The sequence below is a fragment of the Numida meleagris genome, chromosome Z, assembly GCF_002078875.1.
Source record: "Numida meleagris isolate 19003 breed g44 Domestic line chromosome Z, NumMel1.0, whole genome shotgun sequence".
Lineage (NCBI taxonomy): Eukaryota > Metazoa > Chordata > Aves > Galliformes > Numididae > Numida > Numida meleagris.
The window spans coordinates 53,089,684-53,111,179 of NC_034438.1; the positions used below are offsets into that span (position 1 = coordinate 53,089,684).

Below are 21,496 nucleotides of genomic sequence, written 5' to 3' on the forward strand. Positions count from 1 at the left end.
CACCTGAAGTGCTTTGGTAAGGGATGCACTGAATTTACAACTACCACCCCATTCCAGCCTGTTCCTAACCTTCCCCAAAGACGCGTTACTTGAAAAGGGAGTGTAACACGGCAAACTGAATATTAAAACAAGACAGCCAGAGGGAGCTGTAGGTACATAAACTCCCTTTCCAACTCTGTAACACTGCGACCCAGATATTAAAATCAGGCTTATAGCCAGAGGGAGCTGTAGGTACATATGCAGTCAGCTAGATTGTACACTGAAAAAAATGAATTCTCAAAGTCTGGTTTCTCCTAATTCTTAATCTCAGTACCAAGTAGCTGCAGGTGTTCCTGCACTAACAACAGACTCAGCTGGACTTGGAGGAACAGCAGCGATAACTCTGGTGTAACTTGAAATCACCTGGAATGACCATTGATTGAAATCTGGCTGAGTTCTCTCCATAATACTCAGCATATATTGTTCCAACTGCAAAGCAGAGCTCTTCCCCGTTTAAAGAAGAACCAGGGTCTCCTGAAGAGCCCTGTTTTCAAGGCCTTACCAAGCAGTATTTTAAATGGATGCATCCAGTTATAAAATGCTACACTGTGACCTCAAAATGTGTAGTGAGAGTCACTTCTGCTAGCCTGAGTCCTCCTTGGAAGTCACTGTACAACTAGGAATCAAGTCACTGTGCTTGGAATGGCAGCCAGAGAGATGTGGAATGACTCCAGCATATAACTTGAGATGGTCTTGGTAAAGCTGAACAGTACACCCACAAGATTCTTCTGACAAAAAGAAGCCTCAAAGTGCTCCTTAGCCTCTTGTTAGGACAAAATGCATGCAAATTAGCCCCATCTTTCTCAAGACAAGCTCTCTCTTTCCTCAACTCATACACTCCCAAACTATACCAATCCACTGGCCATTATCTGACTTCCATGAAAGCAAAAACACACCCAGTTTGCAGTTAAGCTATGAGAACTGCAAAAGTGAGCAACTGCTGGGCACTTTAATGAGTCACTACTCTTCTTCTAGATTTTTGACGTGAAACGTTTGCTTACCTGACAGTAATCAATTCCAGTAACCAGTGAATTCGAACTTGTTCAATGCCATCATGAGGAACAGAAGAAATGTATGCAAGGTTCATCTCTTGATCTTTGCTTAGGTCAAATAGATCAGCAGAGCTGTGAGGTAAAGGAGGGCTTTGGAAAAAGGACAGAAAAGAAACAGCATATTATAACATTAGCTATCAGCTCCACTGGGTATCCAGAACTCCCTATGTTAAGCATGTATCACCTACAAGATCTTATCTGGCTTAAGGAACACTCTCTTAACAAGAGGTGAAAGTGAAGCTGAGCTTCATGTTATCTGGGGCTAAGGGCCTAAACCTATGATGTGGCAAAGGAGAACACAAATCAGGTGCGTCTCAACGTCACAATCAAAAGAAAGTATTACAAGCAGTCATTGCTCCTCAGGTAACAACTTCAGTCAGTGGTGGCCTGAAGTAGCCATGCAATGGCAATCACTTTACTTCCAAGTAACTAATGATGAGGAAAGCACAGTGACTTCTAGGCTCTGGAGCAGGAGCCAGGTTTGCCCAGGACTGTGCTAAAGCAAATACTGGGTTGATATTCCTGCTGAAATCTATGTGCTGACATGAACCCGAGGGTTGATCTGCTGTGAAAGTTACACCTGTGAGAAGCAGAATTAGACTCTCAGAGTTTTTATGTTCTTCATCACTCCTCATCTCACCTTGAAGCATAAGAAAGCACTGGAGTATGAAGCTTGATGTTTCTATGATGCTGCAAGCTATTTAACGTGCTCAGGGCTGTACAACAACGATTGTATTAATGATCAGTGTCTCATTATTTCACCAAAATTAAGAAACACTAGAGCAAATTCCTGCTGTTTCTACCTCTGAAGAGAAATAACTGCAAGACGGAAAAAGATCTCACTCCTCATTCTCCTCAAGTTAGAAACCTAGAACATCGCTCTGTTCATTGAGTTTGGGCATCTTTCAACACTTTCAATAAGACTCCTGGAAATGTGCAAATTCTGAGTTTTAAAGTGTTTATATTACAAGAAAGATAAAAACATAATTGTTTCCAACATTTGGTAAAATACTTCTGTACATCTTCCTGAAGCAAGAGGAGACAACCTGTACTATAATATACTGTTTACAGATGGTACGTTTCTGTATAAATTAGTAAAAAAAGTTATGCTTGGCCTACTGTGATGTCTCCTCTGATGGCTGGATTAGACAGACTCCAAATCTACTACTGCTTCCATGCTAACAAATGGATCGTGTGAGCTCAAATTTCTCTTTTTCCACAGTTCTACTCATTACTCTTTTCTGCCAGAACAGAACTTGTTCTCTGCAAGGATTCCCAAACTCGACTGCTCAGCTACTGTCACTGGTAGTAGATACTGGTGTTGCTAATGGTAGCAGTATCTTTGGAGCTCTATGATCTTAATTATGCTGCAGATAGTCAAACTGTCATCTTCTCCTTCCCTACACCCTCTACATGTTAATCTCACCTCCTGCAAGAACACTACTGAATGAGCCTGATACTGTATAATGTTCAGTGCCCAAACGGAGAAAAACCTGACCCCACCTGGAAAAAGACTTGATACATCCTAGCTAAGACACTGTCTATCTACCACCCCATCTCCTGCATCTTTATTAGAAAGCTAAGTCTTGGATGTACTATGTCCCTGTAGTTCCTAATGCAAATCAGCCAGCATATGAGAGCTCTTCTGTGCAACTTCACTAGCATAGAGGGCACTTAAAATACCATCTCCCCAAGATTGCTTCAAGTCACACATAAAACTGAGAAGCTACTGATTCTACTCTGACTAGAAATGTACCAGCCATCTGGATGGTTTTAATTGTACCAACAGATAAGGACAGTATTAACTGCTGGATTTTGAAGGACTGTTTTACGATCACACTGAGATTCAAACCTGAACAAATGCACTGCTTCACCCAGAGGCAAACTAGACAGAAATAAAGCATAAAGCATTCGCAGGCTTTGTCCATGCTGAATAAAACTCCTGAAATTCACACTGCTGGAGAGAAACCTTGTGACCATGACAAGATAGATCAGAATGCTGGAAAAACAGCATTTTTTGTTACTGTTAGTTCCGGTTCCCTTTCTGAGTTGAAAGCACCCATCCAAGAAAATCTCAAGTCTTGAAGCCTCCCAGGTTTTGTTATTTGTTGATCACCAGCTGCATTATGTGCCCAACAACTGGATACAGAGTGGCTGTTCAAGAGATCCTTCACCTTGAGAATTAACAGTGTTGGCCAGGTATTGCAGCACAACTGAATAGCTGCTGACCTGCTCAACAGAGCCGCTGCTTCTGCTCCTTGGCCTCCTCCCTGACAGCTTTCTCACACTTGCAGTCCTATAAAATTTCTTTCACACTATTAAAACCCTGAGTGTTTCTCGGGTTGCAGTTTAAATGAGAAAAGCCTACTATTTAATGCAGCTTTTCTTAAATGATTTTTAACCTTGCAAGCAGAAATTAAAAACAAAAGAAGAAAATCCAGGAAGCCCAAACCTTTCTCTTCATCTGATCGTTTGGATTAACATACACTACCTGATTTTAGGTCTTGTTCTGTTCTTCCACTGACATGAGGAAACGATGTAAATTTTTCCAACATTTTGCTCAGAATTCCCTTACGTATTGTGTTAAAAAAGTGCTTGAATTCCTTTTAAACCTAAGTGCACCCTGCTGATTCAACCCTGCTGTGACTCTCTGCCCTACAACCGCCATTTAACCCACTGCGTGCCTAAGTGGCAGAGACCACAATCAGTTTACACTCAGGTAAGAACACAGCTGAGGACCACGCTGTCTCTTGCTTTTGACCCGGCTCTTAGAAACCTGCACAACTGACAGAAGGGCCGTGAGTTCCGTGTACCAGTGTACATGGTGTTAGGGGCAGGAGGAAGGACGTGATGTGTTCGGGGAGCCAACAAACAGCGCAGCAGCAGGGCCGGGGCTGCTGTCCGGCCCACCCTGCGACGTAGTGTTTACACCGTGACCCACGGCAGCCGGCCCGGCGGGAGCGGGCTCGTCCGGACAGGCAGCGCCGGTACACCCCGGGGATCCTCTGCTTCGGGCGGGGTACGGGCAGACGGCTCCTCACCGCTTCCCGCCGCCGGCGCCCCGTTCCCCGGCAGGACTGCGCGCTTACCAAAAGCCCGTGCTCCTCCAAAAGTGCCGCAGGGGCCGCTCGGCTCTCCGGACGTCCACGTACACCTCATACGCCGCGGAGCACGCGCCGAGCTGCACCATCAGCCAGAGCAGCACCCCCATGGCGGCGCGGGGAGCGAAGTCGCGGCACGGCTCAGCACCGCCAACCGGCGCCGGCGACAAACGCAGCCCGGACGCGACGAGGGGAGCCCGCCCAGCGCAGGAGCGCCACGGCGCCGCTCCCCGCCCCGAAGCCGTGCGCCCGCCGCCCGCGGCGCTGTCAGGCGGTGGGAGCGGGATGGCGGGGTGAGCGCGGCCTGCCGGCTTCCGGAACAGGCAGGAGTGTTCCGTTTCAGCGTGGCCAAATAGCCGAAGTTGCTTCTCGAAGACAAGATGCCCAAGCAAAGCTCGTCCCCTTCAGGCACACTATCAGGCATGCTATAGAAAGTGCTGAAACACCGCCGTGCCATGGATGCAGGCAGCAGCGTGAAGCCTAACTAGGAAGAGAAAGCTGGAGACATTGTCAGAGAACCTGCCCTGCAGCGTGAATGCTCTAGAGGGCTCTGTTGGCATTTTAAAGAGGCATCTGTCAAAACTCAGGGAAAGACTCGTCTCCAGGAGCCTGCCTCTCCTGTTTTGGACAGTTTTCCCCAAGGTGTGCTCCTTGCTATGTCAGCCACATCAGTCCAAAAGCTGGGAGATAGAAGAAAAGGCAAAAACCCTTGCCAGAGGAGAGACGGACAGAGAATTTGAGGTGTCTTTGCATCAGTCCCAGGTTTCACTTCCTGTATCTGAGAAAACAATGAGATTCTTCAAGGTTTGTTTTCTGAAGAGCAGAAAACCTTTCCTGCGCAACACAGCCGTCCTAGTGCCTCCTGCCATAGGAAGAAACTAAAGCAAAAAGAGTTCCCTGTTATGGAACCGCATATTGCTCTGTTCCCAAAATATCCATGGGGATGCTACAGGGAGAGCAGAAGAGGCCAAACAATTTGCTCTTTGTAAACCAAGGTAGCCAACTGGACCAACACGCCCATGAATGCATTTGCAGGCCAAATGCAAGGTTATAGCAGTAATACCCAGTGGCCTACTTTACAGCACTCTCAGACATCTCCCAGGAGCAGAGGAAATGCCAGAGTTACAAGAGGTGACTTCCAGCAAGCATTTTCCAAGGCATAAAAGTTTAATTCAGAACTGAACACATATGCCCACCCTGCTATGGGTATGATTCTAGAGACCATCGGGCAGATAAAGACTTTAGCCGAAGGAAGTCTCCCCTATTGCCTCTGACTTTCTGCTCACCCAAGGGCTAGGGGAGTGGAATGCCCACCGCAGGAGGTTTTGTTTGGACATGTTTACCTGGAAGATTTCCCATTGCTAACGCTCTAAGCCAAAGGACACTGGGGATGTCTTGAAGCAGCCTTCTTCTTTCTCCTTGCACAGACCAGGAGCTCTTCTTGTCCAGAGGCATTCCTGAGGAGGCACACAAGTATAAAAAATGGTGGGAGAATGGAAGGGAAGTTGCAGGGAATTAGCTCTTTCCAGCAAGTATATAGGCTAACCATTCCCCATGTAAGTTATACCTGCCTGCCCAGTATGCATAAATTTACCCAGTGCCTCAAACTGGGCAGATGTGAAATGTGACAGCATGATGCTCCAGAGCTGAGTCATTTCTTGCTATGTAAACCATTTGGTCCCAGTTGCCCTCCTTGCAGCATCCCTGCAGATGTTTTGGGAAAACAGACACATCAGACTTCTTCACAGGGAGCAGTTGACTCCTCCGACTACATTAGCTTTGTCTGTCAGGAGGCATCTGGGCACTGTGGAGGAAAGCAGTACTCTATAAATTTGCTAATGGAGTTTTTCTTAAATGCCTCCTGCTTATAGTTGCATACAGCTTATGTAATAAAGGTGTCTGTTGATCAGAAACATATGTATCCCATCTGGAATCTTAGCAGCATCAACAGCATGGAGCTTAGTGCTGCTTTTCTCACAGATGTCTTGTTTTTAGATCTCAGCTTATGTCACTATTGCAGCTTTCCCCCAAGACCTGGTGAGCTTTGTCAGCCCTGAGACATCCTTTCTCCTTCTCATTCATTCATCAACAGTCTGTAGAATGAGTACTTAAACTGCAGCTGTCTGTTGCCTTTCCCTTCAGTGGGGCAGGCTCATGTTTTTTCAAAATCTGCTGTACCTCTCTTCTGCAGCAGGTTTCTGCCAACATGCTGTGCAGACTGCAGAAAGACGTAGTGTCTGCTCCATGATGCTGATCCTTTTGGCTTGTTCTTGCTTTTCTCCAAAATATCAGTGGTTAGCCCCAGCTAGAAATGGGATGTGATTAAGATATGCTGGCATTCTCCTGAGAGGCACTGAAAATCTTGAAGTTGCCTGAAATATGTCTTCCTAGAGTTATATGGTCACCTCTTTGAGAGTAGCAAGGGTTGGTCAGTCAGGTAGGAGAGAACATGCTGTTTTAGTCCCCTCTGTAAGCTGGGATATACCATTTCATCTCCAAAGTTTCCAATTTTTCAGCATCTACTTCTTTCCTGGTGCCAGATTATCTTTCTGTTTGTTTGTTTGTTTTCCCCAACCTTCTCTTTTGTTCTAAAGATACAATTCTGACAAGTTTTGGCTTTCACCCAAGTGTTTGTAGCCCAGGGTTGCTCAATAATTGCTTTGTCTTTTGTCCAGAGATATGAACCTTATCATCCAGATGTTGCTGCCTCCTAACCCACCTTGGTTCAACATGACCCAGGGAGTTGCCTTGCTGCCGTTTAGCCCTAGACATCAACTTTTGTTTTCAGGCGTAACATGTACATATGATTCTGTATAAGGCTTTATAATCCTATATAAGGTTTTACATTAACCTGACAGTACATTGTTTCAGGGCTTGTCTGGTAACTACTGTTTGGTAATCAGGTCACTATTGTCTGAAGTTTTTCAGCTTAGCTTTGTGAATACCATTCAGTGTAAAATGTGCCAGGGCGTGGCAAGGGCCAGCTGCTCCCTTCAGCAAGGGAATGCTGTCCACCACCTCTGAATCGAGGAGCAAGGCAAATTCTGAATTAGTAGAGATAGCATTGACCCACAGTCCCAGCTATCAAGCAAATTCACGGTGGTAGAGTAGTTTTGAGGTCAAGATGGGAAATCAGTCCACAGATCAGGGCCAACAAGGTCCATAGCTAGATGTTGACATAGCTATGGTTAAGACCAGCACTTCTGCAGACTAGCTGGGATGGGTATTGAAGGACCCAAGCTCGTGGCCCTGAAATGGTTCTCCTGGCCCATGGTTTTGCAGTTTAACATGGAAGGCAGATGGTAGCACACAGCTGTTCCTTCAATCCACCCCAATGGGATGGGGAAGAGAGAATTGGAAAGGTGAAAATGCAAGAACTTGTGGGTTGAGATTGATAGGTTGCTGTACATGCAAGCAAAGTAAAAAAAGGAGTCCATTCACTTCTTTCCATCACCAGGCACATGTTCAGCCATTTCAAGGAAAGCAGAGCTTTATCACATGTATTAGTTAACTGGGAAGACAAGCAGCGTAACTCTGAATGTCTCTCCCTCCAGTTTGCCCATGTATGGCACTGACACTGAGAAACATCCCACTTTTCTTGACAGGTAGGTTGCTCTTTGGCACCTCTTTGGCTGGTAGAATAACTTGTGAATTACAGTTACAGGGGAGTTACGTAGATGAACACTCCTCCTTTTCCTTTAGCCTGTGTTACCTGGGGCCTTTTTTATTCATGAGCTATGGGGCTAATCTTCCTACTGCACAAGGACCTCCATTAGTATCTGCTGCAACATAAGTGTAGGCCATCTTTCTACAAAGTTTAAGCCATCCTTCAAATTCTTTGATTTATTAGCCTCAATTCCAATTATATTGTATTATATTGTGTTATCTTGCATTCCGATATCATATTTAGTAAATTAACTTTCCTCCTCAGATAATTTCCACTGTTTTGTTTTTAGACCCATCTCCCTTCCTTTTCCCCTTTTCTTCTTCCCCCTTTCCCGAGGTGTGGGTCTGTGGGTCCCCCTGCCCCATTAGTCATGGAACCAGGCCGAACCAGCCTGTAAACCATTGACACGTAAGACAGTTGATCAGGAAACTCTCCAAGACTCAAGTTGGAGTGCTGGAAAGCAGACATTCTTTAATATTAACACTGGATGCATGGGGGTAATCCTCCTATCGTGCATGGCTTACAGAAAAGATCTTCAGTTTATATACATTACTTGTGTTCTGCATGAGCAGAAGTTTTCTAAGAGGTATGTAACATATGTGGAAGCTTCTCAGAGTTATGTTACATGTGCAGATGTTTCCCAGAGATATGTTATATACGCAGAAGTTTCCCAGAAGTATGTTACATATTCAGTGACTGATTCCAAGCAGGACCTCCTGTTTCCTTGGTACAAAGATCCAGAAGAACTTACTTATCTCCTTGGTTCAGAGACACAGCTCTTTCTATTATCTAATCAGAAATTGCAGGGCAGGGGTATCCATCAATGAACACTAGCAAGATTTACAATATTGTTATAACTTGTATCATTCTCATCATAAATCCAGAACCCATCACAATACCAGCTACTGTGAAGAAAATCAACCCTGTCACATCCCAAACCAGGACACGTGGGCAGGATTTGTAGGTGGGGCCTCTGGGGCGGCTGCTCAGTGTACCCAGGCCATGAGAAAAGGTCTGTCAATACAGTCACTGCATTGATTGTTATATTAACTGGCATGATGGAAGCTGATGGAAAATGGTGTCAATGCTAAACATTTATGTTTGGAGAGCACTGATGTCTGTGAAGATGCAATATTGTTTCCTTTCCAGGGTACGGACTGGTTTCTCAGGAGTGTTCTGGTGTTGGGCTTGATGCTAGCATGTGCTCACTTTGCATTTAACTCAAGAGGCAAGTAAATCTGACAGATTTTATTGCTGGTTGTAAAGTAGTGGGTTTACTCCACTGCTTCCAAGGGAAGACTCACTCTGTATTTAAGTTTCAAAGTTTATCTGGGAACTAATGAATACAAAGAAGATTTTATAAAGAAAACATACAAAAATACCCTTTAACAGGGCAACCATCCTATATACACTGCTGTCTTCCCCTTTGTAAAGAAATCAGCGTGCCAGGGACTCAGCGTGCTACCTACTTTCTGCTTAGGGAGAGCTTATCTCTCCCCTGTGGATCAGGACTCATAAAGACAACTGTAGGCTAAGTGTAAGGTTGAAGAAAAGGAGCAGATTATAGGAATTAAATGTGTTACCAGTCTAAACTTTTTTTTTCAGAATGTTGCTGTTACCATAACCGAACTATCAATAGCTTTCTGCTGTCATTTTAATTAGAATGTGAAAATGTGAAGGCATTAATTGACTGACAATAAAGTCTGAATTCTGCCTATAATCTGTGTTAATTTTTGCCCATAACAAGATTTTGTTTACATTGTATAGAGACACCAGACACCAGAAAGGATGTCTTCAATTTTAAATAGCAGTCATCTTCCATACATCTATTATGTCTGTGGTCCTGTATAGAAAATACCATTTCTGTTGGAACACATCCGTGCTTAGGTTGTACAGAAGATAGGGAGATGATTTCCACAGTTCTCTCTGCTAAGAACATACAAAAGAAGCTGAACCATTGGAAGAGTATTTAGCACCCTTTGTTTCTGGTGCAGAGGTGAAAGATCTGGTTTTTGTTGCAAACTGTATTTACAGGGCTTTCTTGGGGCAGGACATTCAGTGTCAGCTCCTGTTTGGTACCCCTGCTTCTGCTCAGGAAGCTACCATCCCTGGTGGTGTTCAAGAACCGTGTAGATGTGGCACTGAGGGACTTGGTTAGTGGGCATGGTGGTGATGGGTTGAAAACTGGACTAGCTGATCTTAGAGGTCTTTTCCAACTTCAATGATTCTACCATTCTTGCTGTCCTTGACAGGGAGCAGCTACAGGGCTTTTCCTCAAACCTGTCAGAGTCTAGCACGCTTCAGGCAGCTAGTGAATTTGTGTAGATGGTTCCATCCCAGGTCAGACTTGACTATTTCCTGGGCCACCTTCTGAGCAACACTGTATTTTTCAAAACTATCGCTGTTGGGTGTCAGAAAGATGCAGTGCTCTGACCTGTTATTTTATTTCATTTTCTTCTCTGCTCTGCTCTGCAAACTTACTCTACTCAATGCGCAAATAAATTTTAAGCTTTTCTTCTGCATGAGTGGGAATAGCTAAAGACCAAAACAGAAGCTTTCAAATCCTATGTACAATGGGAGTACTGTGTATTATCATTTGAAGAACTTTTATCAGTGGTTCTTTCACAGCAACACAATGCACTTTGTGGTGATATATAGAAGTTGAATTCAGTCACATGGCTGGACAATAGTAATTTATTGGTTACAGTTTCCAGTTGCTCCCAGTTGCTAGAGGACTTGTGTCAGCTTCTGTTTTGCAGCTCATCCAGAAGGGAATATTTGTTATTCATCTGCCTGTTCTTAATGGGTCACAATGTCTGTTAAGCAGAATCCAACAGTTTTTTTGTGAATTAAAGTGAATGTTGTCGACATCTGGGCTGACAGCAAGTTTTGGGAATCTGCTGGTTGTATTAACGTCAATGATGGTTCACATTAAGTCCAAGTTAGATGCCAGTCAAAATACTACAAATTTGGAAACCAGCCTCAAAAATTGAAAGACACAGGATTTCCACTTTTTTGTTACCTCCTTCCACAGGATGTGTATTGTAACTGACATTTTGTGTGCTCTGCAGAGATGCAAAGGCAGTGGGAATAACAAACCACAGAAGTCCTCCAGAGAAATAAAAATGGCTGTTGTTTGAGTCCTTCAAAAAGCTTTCATTGGCTCATTTTGTCTAAACAAGTCAACGCAACTGTACTCCATTAAACAACACCTCCATTACAAAATGATTTGCCACTATGACACTAAAGCATAGCCTTGATTCCCATATCAGACATTCTGTGACCACAGCATGAGCTCATGAGGCAACCCATCAGAAGCTGTTCCAGTTAGGAACTATTTCAATAATTGAGAATGTAAGTACTCTCCCAGCACTGTGCTTCTGAAGCCAGTTAAAGGGAACTGAGGGCATTGTGCCACATCTCTTTCAAAAAGGAATAAAGAAGGTTTTTCTGCTGTAAGACCTTCTTGTCTGTAGGTCTGTATTCCTTGTAATCAGTCAAGACGCCAAAGTTCAGAAGTAAGTGCTTTGGCTTGTGTTCTACTGTTCTAACAGCAAACTTACAGTTTATCACTAATCCTTTTTATATCTATCTTGTATAAGCCCTAATTAATATTTAATTCCTTACCAAAGTCTTCCATTAGGGATCCACTTTATTTCTGGGGGGCATAGGGCCGTCACAACTAACATGTATCATTTTTTTGACAGTTTTATGGTTCAGCTGGAACGATTTGCAAAGCTGTCCATCAGCATCTTCCCTGCAGCTTCACAGCTCTTCTATTTTAGTAATGGACTGCAGAACAAAGCAGAGTAACAGGCTCTTAAGTCATACTTAGAAACTAAAGGAATAGAGTTCAGAAGAACCACTGCAAACATTTTACCTAATGGTTTATTAATTTGCTTTATTTTGCAAGGCTTAAAACTAATGTGGTAGAGGAAGAGCTGTGCTTTAGAGACATTTCAGCATTGCAGGATTCGAAGTATTTTAATGTCATGAGTTCATCAGATCTTCTCTGCAAGTAGCAGCACTAACCATCACTTCTACTCTGAAAGAGGAATGGGGGATAACAAACACCTGTGTTGTCCTAGTGTGTGCTGGACAGTGCTCCATGGAATGTGGTTAGAAGCATTCTTGCACCCTCTGAGTCTGGGCATCATCTGGTGGTCAGGAGCAGGAGAGAACAGAAGACATCACAAATTTCAGCCATTGGGTACTCCTGCAGGCATGCTGCTTTCAAAATAGAAAAATATCTGTGCTCTCTCTCCTCCAGGGTTGTTACACGGAACAATCTCTAGCCATTTGTGAAACTGTTGTGCCCCTTCTTTGTGTTCTCCAGTAGTATGTCTACTGCTTGCATACAATCCTCAGGCATATCATGGCTCAGGTTTATAACAGCCACTTCCAGATCAGATGATAAATTAGTGGTAACAATTTGCAGCATCTTCTCTACTTCTTTGCCATTCCCAATGATTGTTTGGGATACTCATGCCTTGGCCAGTGTTTCATACAACTTCCCAGGGTAGCGTATCCTTCTTTTAAAGATTAATAATCAGTTCCAGGGCATGAGCCATACAAGCTGACCCAGGCTCCACTGAAAATTTGGCATTGGCAGGAGGAGCCTGCTAAAGCATAGAATGCACTCTTGTGGAAAGAAAAGCTTGTGATTTGCACTTGTATTCATCCTTAGCCTGATTCTGAATGAGAGAAACAAGTTCTGAAATCTATGTGTTCATAGTGATATCCAGGCTAAAGGATTTCCCTCCTTTTTATAATCCCCTTTCAAATACTGGAAGGCTGCAATGAGGTCTCCTCGCAGCCTTCTCTTCTCCAGGCTGAACAAGCCCAGCTCCCTCAGCCTGCCTTCACAGGGGAGGTGCTCCAGCCCTCTCATCATCTTAGTGGCCCTCCTCTGGACCCTTTCCAACAGCTTTGCATCTTTACCGTATGGGGGGCCCCAGACCTGGATGCAGTACTCCAGATGGGGCCTCAAAAAGGCAGAGTAGAGAGGCACAATCACCTCCCTGTCCCTGCTGGCCACCCCTCTTCTGGTGGAGCCCAGGACACCTTTGGCCTTCCAAGCTGCAAGAGCACACTGTTGGCTCATGTTCACTTTTTCATCCACCTGAACCTCCTTCTCAGCAGGGCTGTTATCAAGGAGTTCTTCTCCCAGTCGGTATACGTATCTGGGATTACTCTGACCCAAGTGCAAAACTTTGCACTTTGTTATGTTGAACCTCATTATGCTCACACGGGCCCACCTTTTGAGGTTGTTGAGATCCCTCTAAGCCTCCTCTTCTCTAGGCTGGACAGTCCCACCTCTCTCGGTCTTTCCCTCCAGAAGAAGTACTCCAGTCCCTTCATCTTCCTGATGGCCCTTAGCTGGACACTATCCAGTGTGTACATGTTTCTCTTGCACTGGGGAGCCCAGACTTGGATACAGCAATCCAGGGGTGGCCTCACTAGAGAGGACAAGGGAAGGATCACCTCCTTCAAGCTACTAGTGATAATTTCACTGATGCAGCCCTGGATGCCATTGGCCTTTTTTTGTGGCAAGGGTACATTTTTGGCTCTTGCTCAACCTGGTGTCCACAGGGATCCCCAATTTCTTTTCTGCAAAGCTGCTGTACAGTCCCAAAATTAATTATTTTGTTTTTAAGAGAAATTACTTCAAAAATTTCTGCTTACTATACAGGTGTCTAAGGAAAATGAGGTATCTGAAAGAAGAGTCTCCTGTCTTTTCATTGTTGCCCTCTTTCATACTTTGACCTTCTCCGAATTACAAGGCTTCTAACTAGCCTAGATTAAGGGGTCCTGTTGGCTTATCCAGTTGCATTTTAGTTCCAGTAGATGCTAACTGTAATTGCTTCTGGCTCTCCATAGGTTTACTTAGAGAATTTCACTCTGTTTTTCCCTGTCAGGCTGCAGCTCAGTGCCAATGTATGTTAGATAGGCACTGGCACTTGTCTTGCTGCTGACTCTTGCCCTGGCACTAACTTGTTGTGATGCCCAGTGGAACACTGTTGGAACTTTGTACCATTTCTTGCTGTTCATCATGTTTTCACTTCATCTTTGCTTTTGTGGCTCTGGAAATTTACTGCTGAATTTTCACCCCTGACACCAAGAGAGTATCCTGGCAATTTACATTTACCTTCTTCACCACTTTTGTTTCAGAACAGCTGCATCCTTGGTAGCATGTATGGATGACAGTTAAACTCTGCCTGCCCTGCCCTGTGTGCTCTAGCTCAACACATGCTTCGCAGCCTTAAGTGTGACTCTTCATTTACATTCTTCCCTGTGCAGTTAACATGGGGTGATTAATTATTCATATACATGAGGCATGAACTCAAGTATGATATACGAACAGTATTATAATGCTTTACTGTGGAACAGAAAGCTAACATATGACCTGCTGCACATACTCTAGATCCCTGTGGAGGAAATGTCAGGTTTTTCCTCACTTCTCTCACCTACTGTTTTATCTGTGAAAATAATACAATTCTTCCCATCATTTTTGTACATCTGCCTTACTGATAATCAGTCTGAACATTTTCCTTGTTACTATCTACATGGCAAATTTTAGGGGAAGTCTGGTGATACAAGCATACAGCAAACAAAGTCTAACTGGACACAGTCAAAGCGTTATTCTCCTATTTTCCATTCCCAAATGAAAAAAGAAAGGAAAATATGTGGAAGCTGTCTGACCCTACCAAAGCCACCCAGAAAGTAGACTTCAGAAAGCGAGCTTAGAAAACGCCATCTTCCTTCATTAGTGTCAGAAAAACCTTTGAACTAGTCACCTAGTTCATAGTTAGCTGGAGTTGGATGGAGTTAATCCCCCACTAAGTAGTTTATCCACTTTTGCCTAAAACAAATGCAGTAACCTCTCAGCTCTGCTTACAAAATTTAAGACGGCATTTTAAAGGCTGTGACATGCTAACAGATCGTCAAAGCCTGTCCCCTTAACATATCACCTTTCTTAGTTAATAATGGCAGTACTTGTGTTACTAAAATAGATGATGTTTTACAATTTTTTTTCATTTCCTCTCACAATCACACTGCTCATTATAATGTGGCTGTTATTCTCATTTTTTCCTTTCCAAATGCTCCCTCAAAACACAACAGAGAAGATGATTTTTGACGATAATGACATCAGGTTTTCTCCTTACACTTTTTGGCCAGAGGCACAAGAGGTATTGATGGCTCTGCTTGTCCTAGAAACGTCTGAGCGCATAGCATTCACAAAACCATGCAATAAAAGAAGTGTACAGATCTCTGTGGCTGTCAGACTGGCGTTCAACAAAAATAAAGCACTGCAACATAAAGAAGAAAGCTTTGCTGATGGTCTTCATGCCTTTCTTACAAATACAAAGATGTCCACAGAGAGATGGACAAGTCCAGCAACCTAACAAAAACAAGATCTCTTACTCGCCCGATTGCACTAATTTTTGCTTTTTGTGGCAGAGTTATTGTTTTCTTAGAGGGATTGCTTTTCACATAACAGAAGGTAGATTTTCTTTTTCCTGCATTACCAGAAGATTCTGATCTTGATTTGTTATCCACTTAAAGGAGAATGGGCAGCTGGTCTCCTTTGGCATCTTGGAAGTGCTCCCCCTCCATATACAAATTTAAGCCATCACTAAGAGGTTAAAAAATCATATAATTCAGACCTCCCAAAGTAATGACATGTTTCAGGAACACTGGAGCTTTGGTCAGTTATATTGCAGTGTCTTTGTTCTTCGCCCCTCTGCGGATTTATATTCTGCCAGTCCCACAGCTGTCTTTCTCCATACACTTTGAGAGCCAGCAATTAAGTAATGACTAAAATGGATTAAAAACAATTTCAGCTGAAGTCTGAGTTTTGAGCTAAGTGGTTCTGTTTGCAGAAAGATGGTACTATTTTGTAAGAGTAAATAAAGTCCTCTCGCTGCTTTTCATATAAATCAACCAAAATTTGAAATATTTTACAAAACATATGTGTCATGATGAGATTTCATGGGAGATGTCACTGTGCTGCATGCTCTCCTGAGGTTGCTATATGTATATGTCACGACAGTCACAGAACAGTCCTCCTGTCAGAGAATTTAGGTCTGGGTGAATATTTATTTTCATCATTTTGAGTTTTTGTTTTGTATATTGGTTTTGGTTGTGTAATTAATGTTGTGTGAAATAAATGTGTCTTGTGAAAATGGTCCTGCTTTTCTGACAGACTGTAGAAATGGCTCAGGAGAATAGCTCTGGGCCATTCAGAACAACACTGCTAAAAGATACTGGCACAATCTGACTGCAAGTTCTGCAGCAATAACTCAGTGTGGACTCAGTTTTAGAAGAGAGATAATAATTTTCAAACAGGAGGGAAGTTACCAGACACTTGCAGCAGTTTCCTCTGGAGGTGAAAAACATTCCTTGAGAAGAATTCTGACAGTGTTCAGCTGTGAGAAGTCCAAGCATTTTGACTGATGTGCAAGCCATGAATTAGACTTTTGTTGCACCCAGTACATCATTAAGGTTCTCCTCCAGCATCAGCAAGATATACGTTATTACTCAGGTGTCAGATGTGACCAAATCTTTTCCCTCATCTTCTGACAGAAGATCAGTTGCCGAGGAACATCGAGACACCTGGTCTGTGTGGTGCATTTCTGAGGTTTCTGTCTCAGGAGAAATTTGCTTAATGAGACATGAGTGGATTCAGTGCTTATTGCCACGTAGCCAAGCATTTGTTCTTGCTGCTGAACATGGTAGGCAGGAAGTTTTCCGGAGATACATCTCTGTACATCTCTTCTTCTTGTCCAAGTATTTGATCTTCTTACTACTGCATATTCTGGGAAAAAAGTCTGGGAGAGACTGCATATTTTACTTACTTCATGTTTGATTATTTTATTTGCTATGTATCCTTCCAGTGAGTAAAGCAAAAAAAAAGTTTGTTTTGTTCCAGCTTCCTATTCAAACAAATTTTTATGTTGACACACATTCTTTTCTGTCTTCTCACTGATCCCTAACAGGCCAATTTACAATGAATTTTTTAAATATTCAAGTTTATGGAAATTTGGTGTGAATCCAAAGCTATATAAGGATAAGAATCCAGATGAAATTTCCACTTTTCCCACGTAGGAGCAGCAGGCAGGTCATCCCTATATATCTCATCTAGAATTAGCCAGCTGGCCAGTCAACATGTGTACATTAGCCTTCAATTTGGCATAATCGTAACTCCTGCCTAGCTCCTACACACTGCCATGTACTTCTTAGGAATCTCAAGGGTTTCAGGAGGAATGGTTGTTTTTGTTTGGGTGTGGGAGGCTTAGAGACAAAAAAACACATCTGTAAGAATGAAGACTTCTTTGATCTTCATCTTCACCAATCAGCCCATTTCCCTTGTGATAATTTTTCCATTATTTCATGCTAACCAGTTCAAAGACTTTTTTTTTTTCCCTCCTCAAGTTTCCAGCCACGAAGTTCTCCATGGATTTAGGGTTTCCTTTGGAACACACACACACATTTGTAAAAACATTTGTTTATTAATTTATTTGGTTTTAAGTCTGAAATCTCAGTCCACTCCTCAGGGAGTATGGGCACAAAGAGGTTATTCAACCAGCATATGAGTTCATCCTTAACTTGCGAGAGCATTGTTGTGCTTGTTCTGAGTGGCTCAGTACACATGGTGCATGAACCACCTGCTCCGTGTAACGGTATATTATTTAATTAATTCATAAGGTCTAAAACTCTGCGTCTGTATTGTCATTTTGAACAGCATAATCTTCATTCTTTCAAAATAGAAACATAGATAAGGAGGAAAACCAGCTTGATTCTTAGATACAAAGCCATGTTATCTCACACTAACTTTTTTATAGGGCCACCATACTGCTTCACATTTCCAAGCAATATTCTCTGTACTGCTGAACTCTCTAATAATTTAATTTCCCTTCATCCTTTTTAAGCTACAGAAATCAGACCTTCAGGTATTCTTTACTTCATTCATATTCCCTTCTCTCTTCTGCTCAATCTGACTGTTTATCTTTTGTTCTAAAACACCTATCCTTTCCAGTCATCATATTCATTGCTAGCATATTTTCCCCAACAGTATTGCTTCTTTATGCATCATCCTCAGTACTGAAACAGGACATTAGGAAGATCCCCTACATTCACTGAATCCAGTGATCCACCATTTCAGGACAGGATGCCAGAGCAACCCTTTCAGTGATTCCTTTTACACTTCTGCTTGTTTTTTACCCCTACTTATGTCTTAGAAGTTAAATGCTGGCTATATTACTACCCCTGGAGATGTTGCAAATGTCAGTGTAGGATTAAGTAGCTTTACATTATTTATGTTACCATAACTGCATAAATAAATGATTGTCTACTGGTTTACCTGTTATATCCTTTCAGAGTTGCTTCAAAATATGTCTTGATTTCCATTTTGGTATTTATGAGCTATAGCAAAAAGGTCTAAGCATAGCACAGAAACATCCAAATCATGACTTCTTGCAATGTTAAAGTATGTTTGCACAAAATAAAGGCATTTATATTAGAGAAGTACGGTTTACATATTTTGCACGTTGAAACACATTCCCAGGACTTTCTCCTTAAATAAGAAGAGTAGAAAAGCCAAATAGAGATTACTAGTCTGAGTTTTAGTTTCCTTAGAACTGATCGGGTTTTATCAGCCTATAATAAGTTTCTATCAAATTACAAGGGTTGGTCCAAACTGAAGGTCACTGAAACTGCAAAGAGCGATGCTGTTTGGCTCACGTATACAGTGTAAGGTGCATTGAGGATGTTGCCATCAGTGATGTTTTAACTTTTAAAAATGTTCTAACTTTTAAAAGATGGATGTTTGTCTCACACTCTGGGTACTGCAGCACCTCAGCAGGCATCCTCCTTATTGTACTGTTATTCAGCATGTAATGACTGCCACACTATCAGATTGTCATGGTTTTATTCCTTTAAAATGGAAGAACAAGGAAGAAAGGACTGTACCACAGAGCATCCTACTGAACTGAACAAATTCTATGCTCAGTATTTGTAAAAGTTTTGGTCAGTGCAGGCTTCATGGCCTCTTCCCACCCATCACTTAAAACCTCACCCCCAAAAATGCCTTCGCATAAATCATCTTAGAGCATGGGACACTGCATTTGCATGCAGTGGCCCCCTGAATTCCATCCACATTCATGCTCCAAATCTCCTGCACACTAAAAGCCTCCAGCCAGTGACTAATGGATCAGGGAGCAAACACTGCTGGCATTTATGGTCCCAGAATAGGACAGAGGCACAGCCCAAGATTTGCACATGGCTTTGCTGCAAGTAGTGCAGGAAAGCCAGCTTTATGAATGCAGTGCTCGAAGTGTGAGACCTTTCAAGCTATGCTGTACTCACACTTGAACAAAGGGTGATGACCTGGAAGCGCTTCTGTGGTGATAAAATATCTGCCAGAGATGCAGCAAAACTGGATTCCTAATATTCTTCTGAAAACTGCTTTACAATGCAAGATTACCAGCAATTTGTGCTGAGTGTTGAGTGCAGAAATCAACAAAACACAGGATCCTAACTACACTCAGCACGGTACTAACACAGATTAATAGCGACCTCCTGCCTTGACGAGGCTATAATCCTCACAGATGAGGCAGGTTTGTGCAGCATAGTAATGCTATTCGTAGTTCATCAGCGCCCTCAAAAGAGCTGTGTTTCTTCATTCCACGAAAGAAGAATTAAGAAAGTAATAAGGAGTTGCTTGCTGTTAGTAGTGCCTCAGCTGTAGGAGATTTTACTGGATCTCTGAGGAATCTGGAGGTTGGCAGTCTAGTGTTTCCAGCTGGATTTCCAGGTGAAGCACTTGGAGAAGATATGCCCAGTTTTACAAGGATAGAGATGACAGTCACGTGTATGCACAGTGTAATATATATTCAGAGCTGTCTGAGTTCATGTCTCAGTGTAAACATGAGAGAGGCTACCCGGGCATCTGTGGAAGCAGATGTATGCTTGTGCTCTGGTCTGTGTGTTTCAGCGGTGAGACATCATGGAAGGTAAAGTGGGCTTCAGAGAATAAAACATTAATGAGAGGGAGTACAGAGAGAGACAGAACAATGTCAGATACCAGAAGTACAGAGGAAAAGAAGGGAGAACGAGAAAGACAGAGGTTGAAGCAGGCTTCATGCTTGTAGAGGAGGAAAAAGAAGAACAAGTAACAGTAACAAAAAGGGACAAGAGAGGGGAGTAGGCAAGCAGAGTAGGCAAGAGCTGTACATGAGCCAGCAGTGCACGCTCGCAGCTTGGAAGGCCAACAGTATCCTGGGCTGCTTCAACAGAGGGGTGGCAGCAGGGAGAGGGAGGGGATTGTCCCCCTCTGCTCTGCCCTTGTGAAGCCCCATCTGGAGTACTGCATACAGGCCTGGGGCCCGCAGCACAAGAAGGATGTGGAGCTGTTGGAGTGGGTCCAGAGGAGGGCCACAAAGATGATTAGAGGACTGGAGCACCTCTACTATGAAGACAGGTTGAGGGAGTCAGGCTTGTTCAGGCTGGAGAAGAGAAGGCTCCAGGGAGATCTCTCAGCAGCCTTCCAGAACCTAAAGGGAGCTTATAACAGGAGGGAGACTGACTTCTTACATGGGCAAGAAATAATAGGACAAAGGGGAATGGCTTTAAACTGGGAAAAAAAAAAAAAAAAGAGAGAGAGAGAGAGAGAGATTTAGGTTAGATGTTAGAAGAAAATTCTTTATTCAGAGGGTGGTGAGGCAGTGGCACAGGCTCAGCTCAAACTTACCTCCATCAGCAGCAGCACCAAGCTGGATCCAATAAGCTCTGGAGTAGGGTTTCTGTTAGTAACCTCCAAGACTGCCTTTTCATCCCTCAAAATTTGCTAAGGGAAACTTTGTTGGCTTCAGATATCAGTTCTATTCAGAAAATTCATTCCTAAGTCTCTTTCTTCCATGCAGATATCTTCCCTTCTAATCATATTTTAACAACTTGAATAGAAGGTATATCAGTTTCACCTCCTGAGCTGCAGCATTGCCTCTGTGTTGTGCAGAAAGAAGGGCATTTTTTTTCCTTTCATGGCTTTTCTTTTCTCCCCACACTTATACAACAATGTTATGATGGGAAATCAGCAGCATCTCTGTTTTGGTCAAAGCACTCATCTCATTGCTCAGATGTGTTCATGCTGTATTGAGTGCACATAAAGGAGATACCCTGTCTGCACACATGCACACAGACACACAAAAATGATAGGAAAATGGATGTTGTGAGCTGGCTTATCTATCAGGAGAGAATTCAGAACACTTGGTTGTTCCTGTCAGATGGCCACAATGAATCTATTTGCCTTTAGATTTATTTGCCTGGAATACTGTCAGGCAGTTCCAGTGCATGATGCTCTTCCTACTTCAAGGCTCAGATCTCTTTTCTGGTAAACGCATGCATCCATTCCTCCTGCTGCAGAGTCAGTCCTTGTCCAGAAGAGTGAAGTTGTTTCATCCCTGAATATTTTGACAGGCTCACTCTGGTGAGGACAAAGCAATAGTTAAAACAGATGCTTTTGAATAAGTGTTTTATTCAGCACGTGGAGAGCCGGGAGGATTCCTCCCCCACCTCACAGCCACGGCCACCCTGCCTCTTGCCTTTCCTCCCTCTCCCGCACTCTCACACTTTCCTCC

The 21,496-nt window shown here is 43.1% G+C and overlaps 1 protein-coding gene across 2 annotated transcripts in view; it reads right to left on the reverse strand.

Annotated features, from left to right (window-relative positions):
- The window catches only part of IDUA (iduronidase, alpha-L-), a 49,901-nt gene extending 41,774 nt beyond the window's left edge, over window positions 1–8,127 (reverse strand). The window contains exons 1-2 of one of the 2 annotated variants that reach the window (XM_021380588.1): window positions 4,181–8,127; window positions 1,041–1,181 (exon numbers count right to left, since the gene is read on the reverse strand). In XM_021380588.1, the coding sequence (XP_021236263.1) occupies window positions 1,041–1,181; window positions 4,181–4,302 (263 nt within the window). In that variant the 5' untranslated portion in view covers window positions 4,303–8,127. The remainder of the gene's footprint in view (window positions 1–1,040; window positions 1,182–4,180) is intronic. The other variant, XM_021380589.1, reaches the window with a different exon arrangement.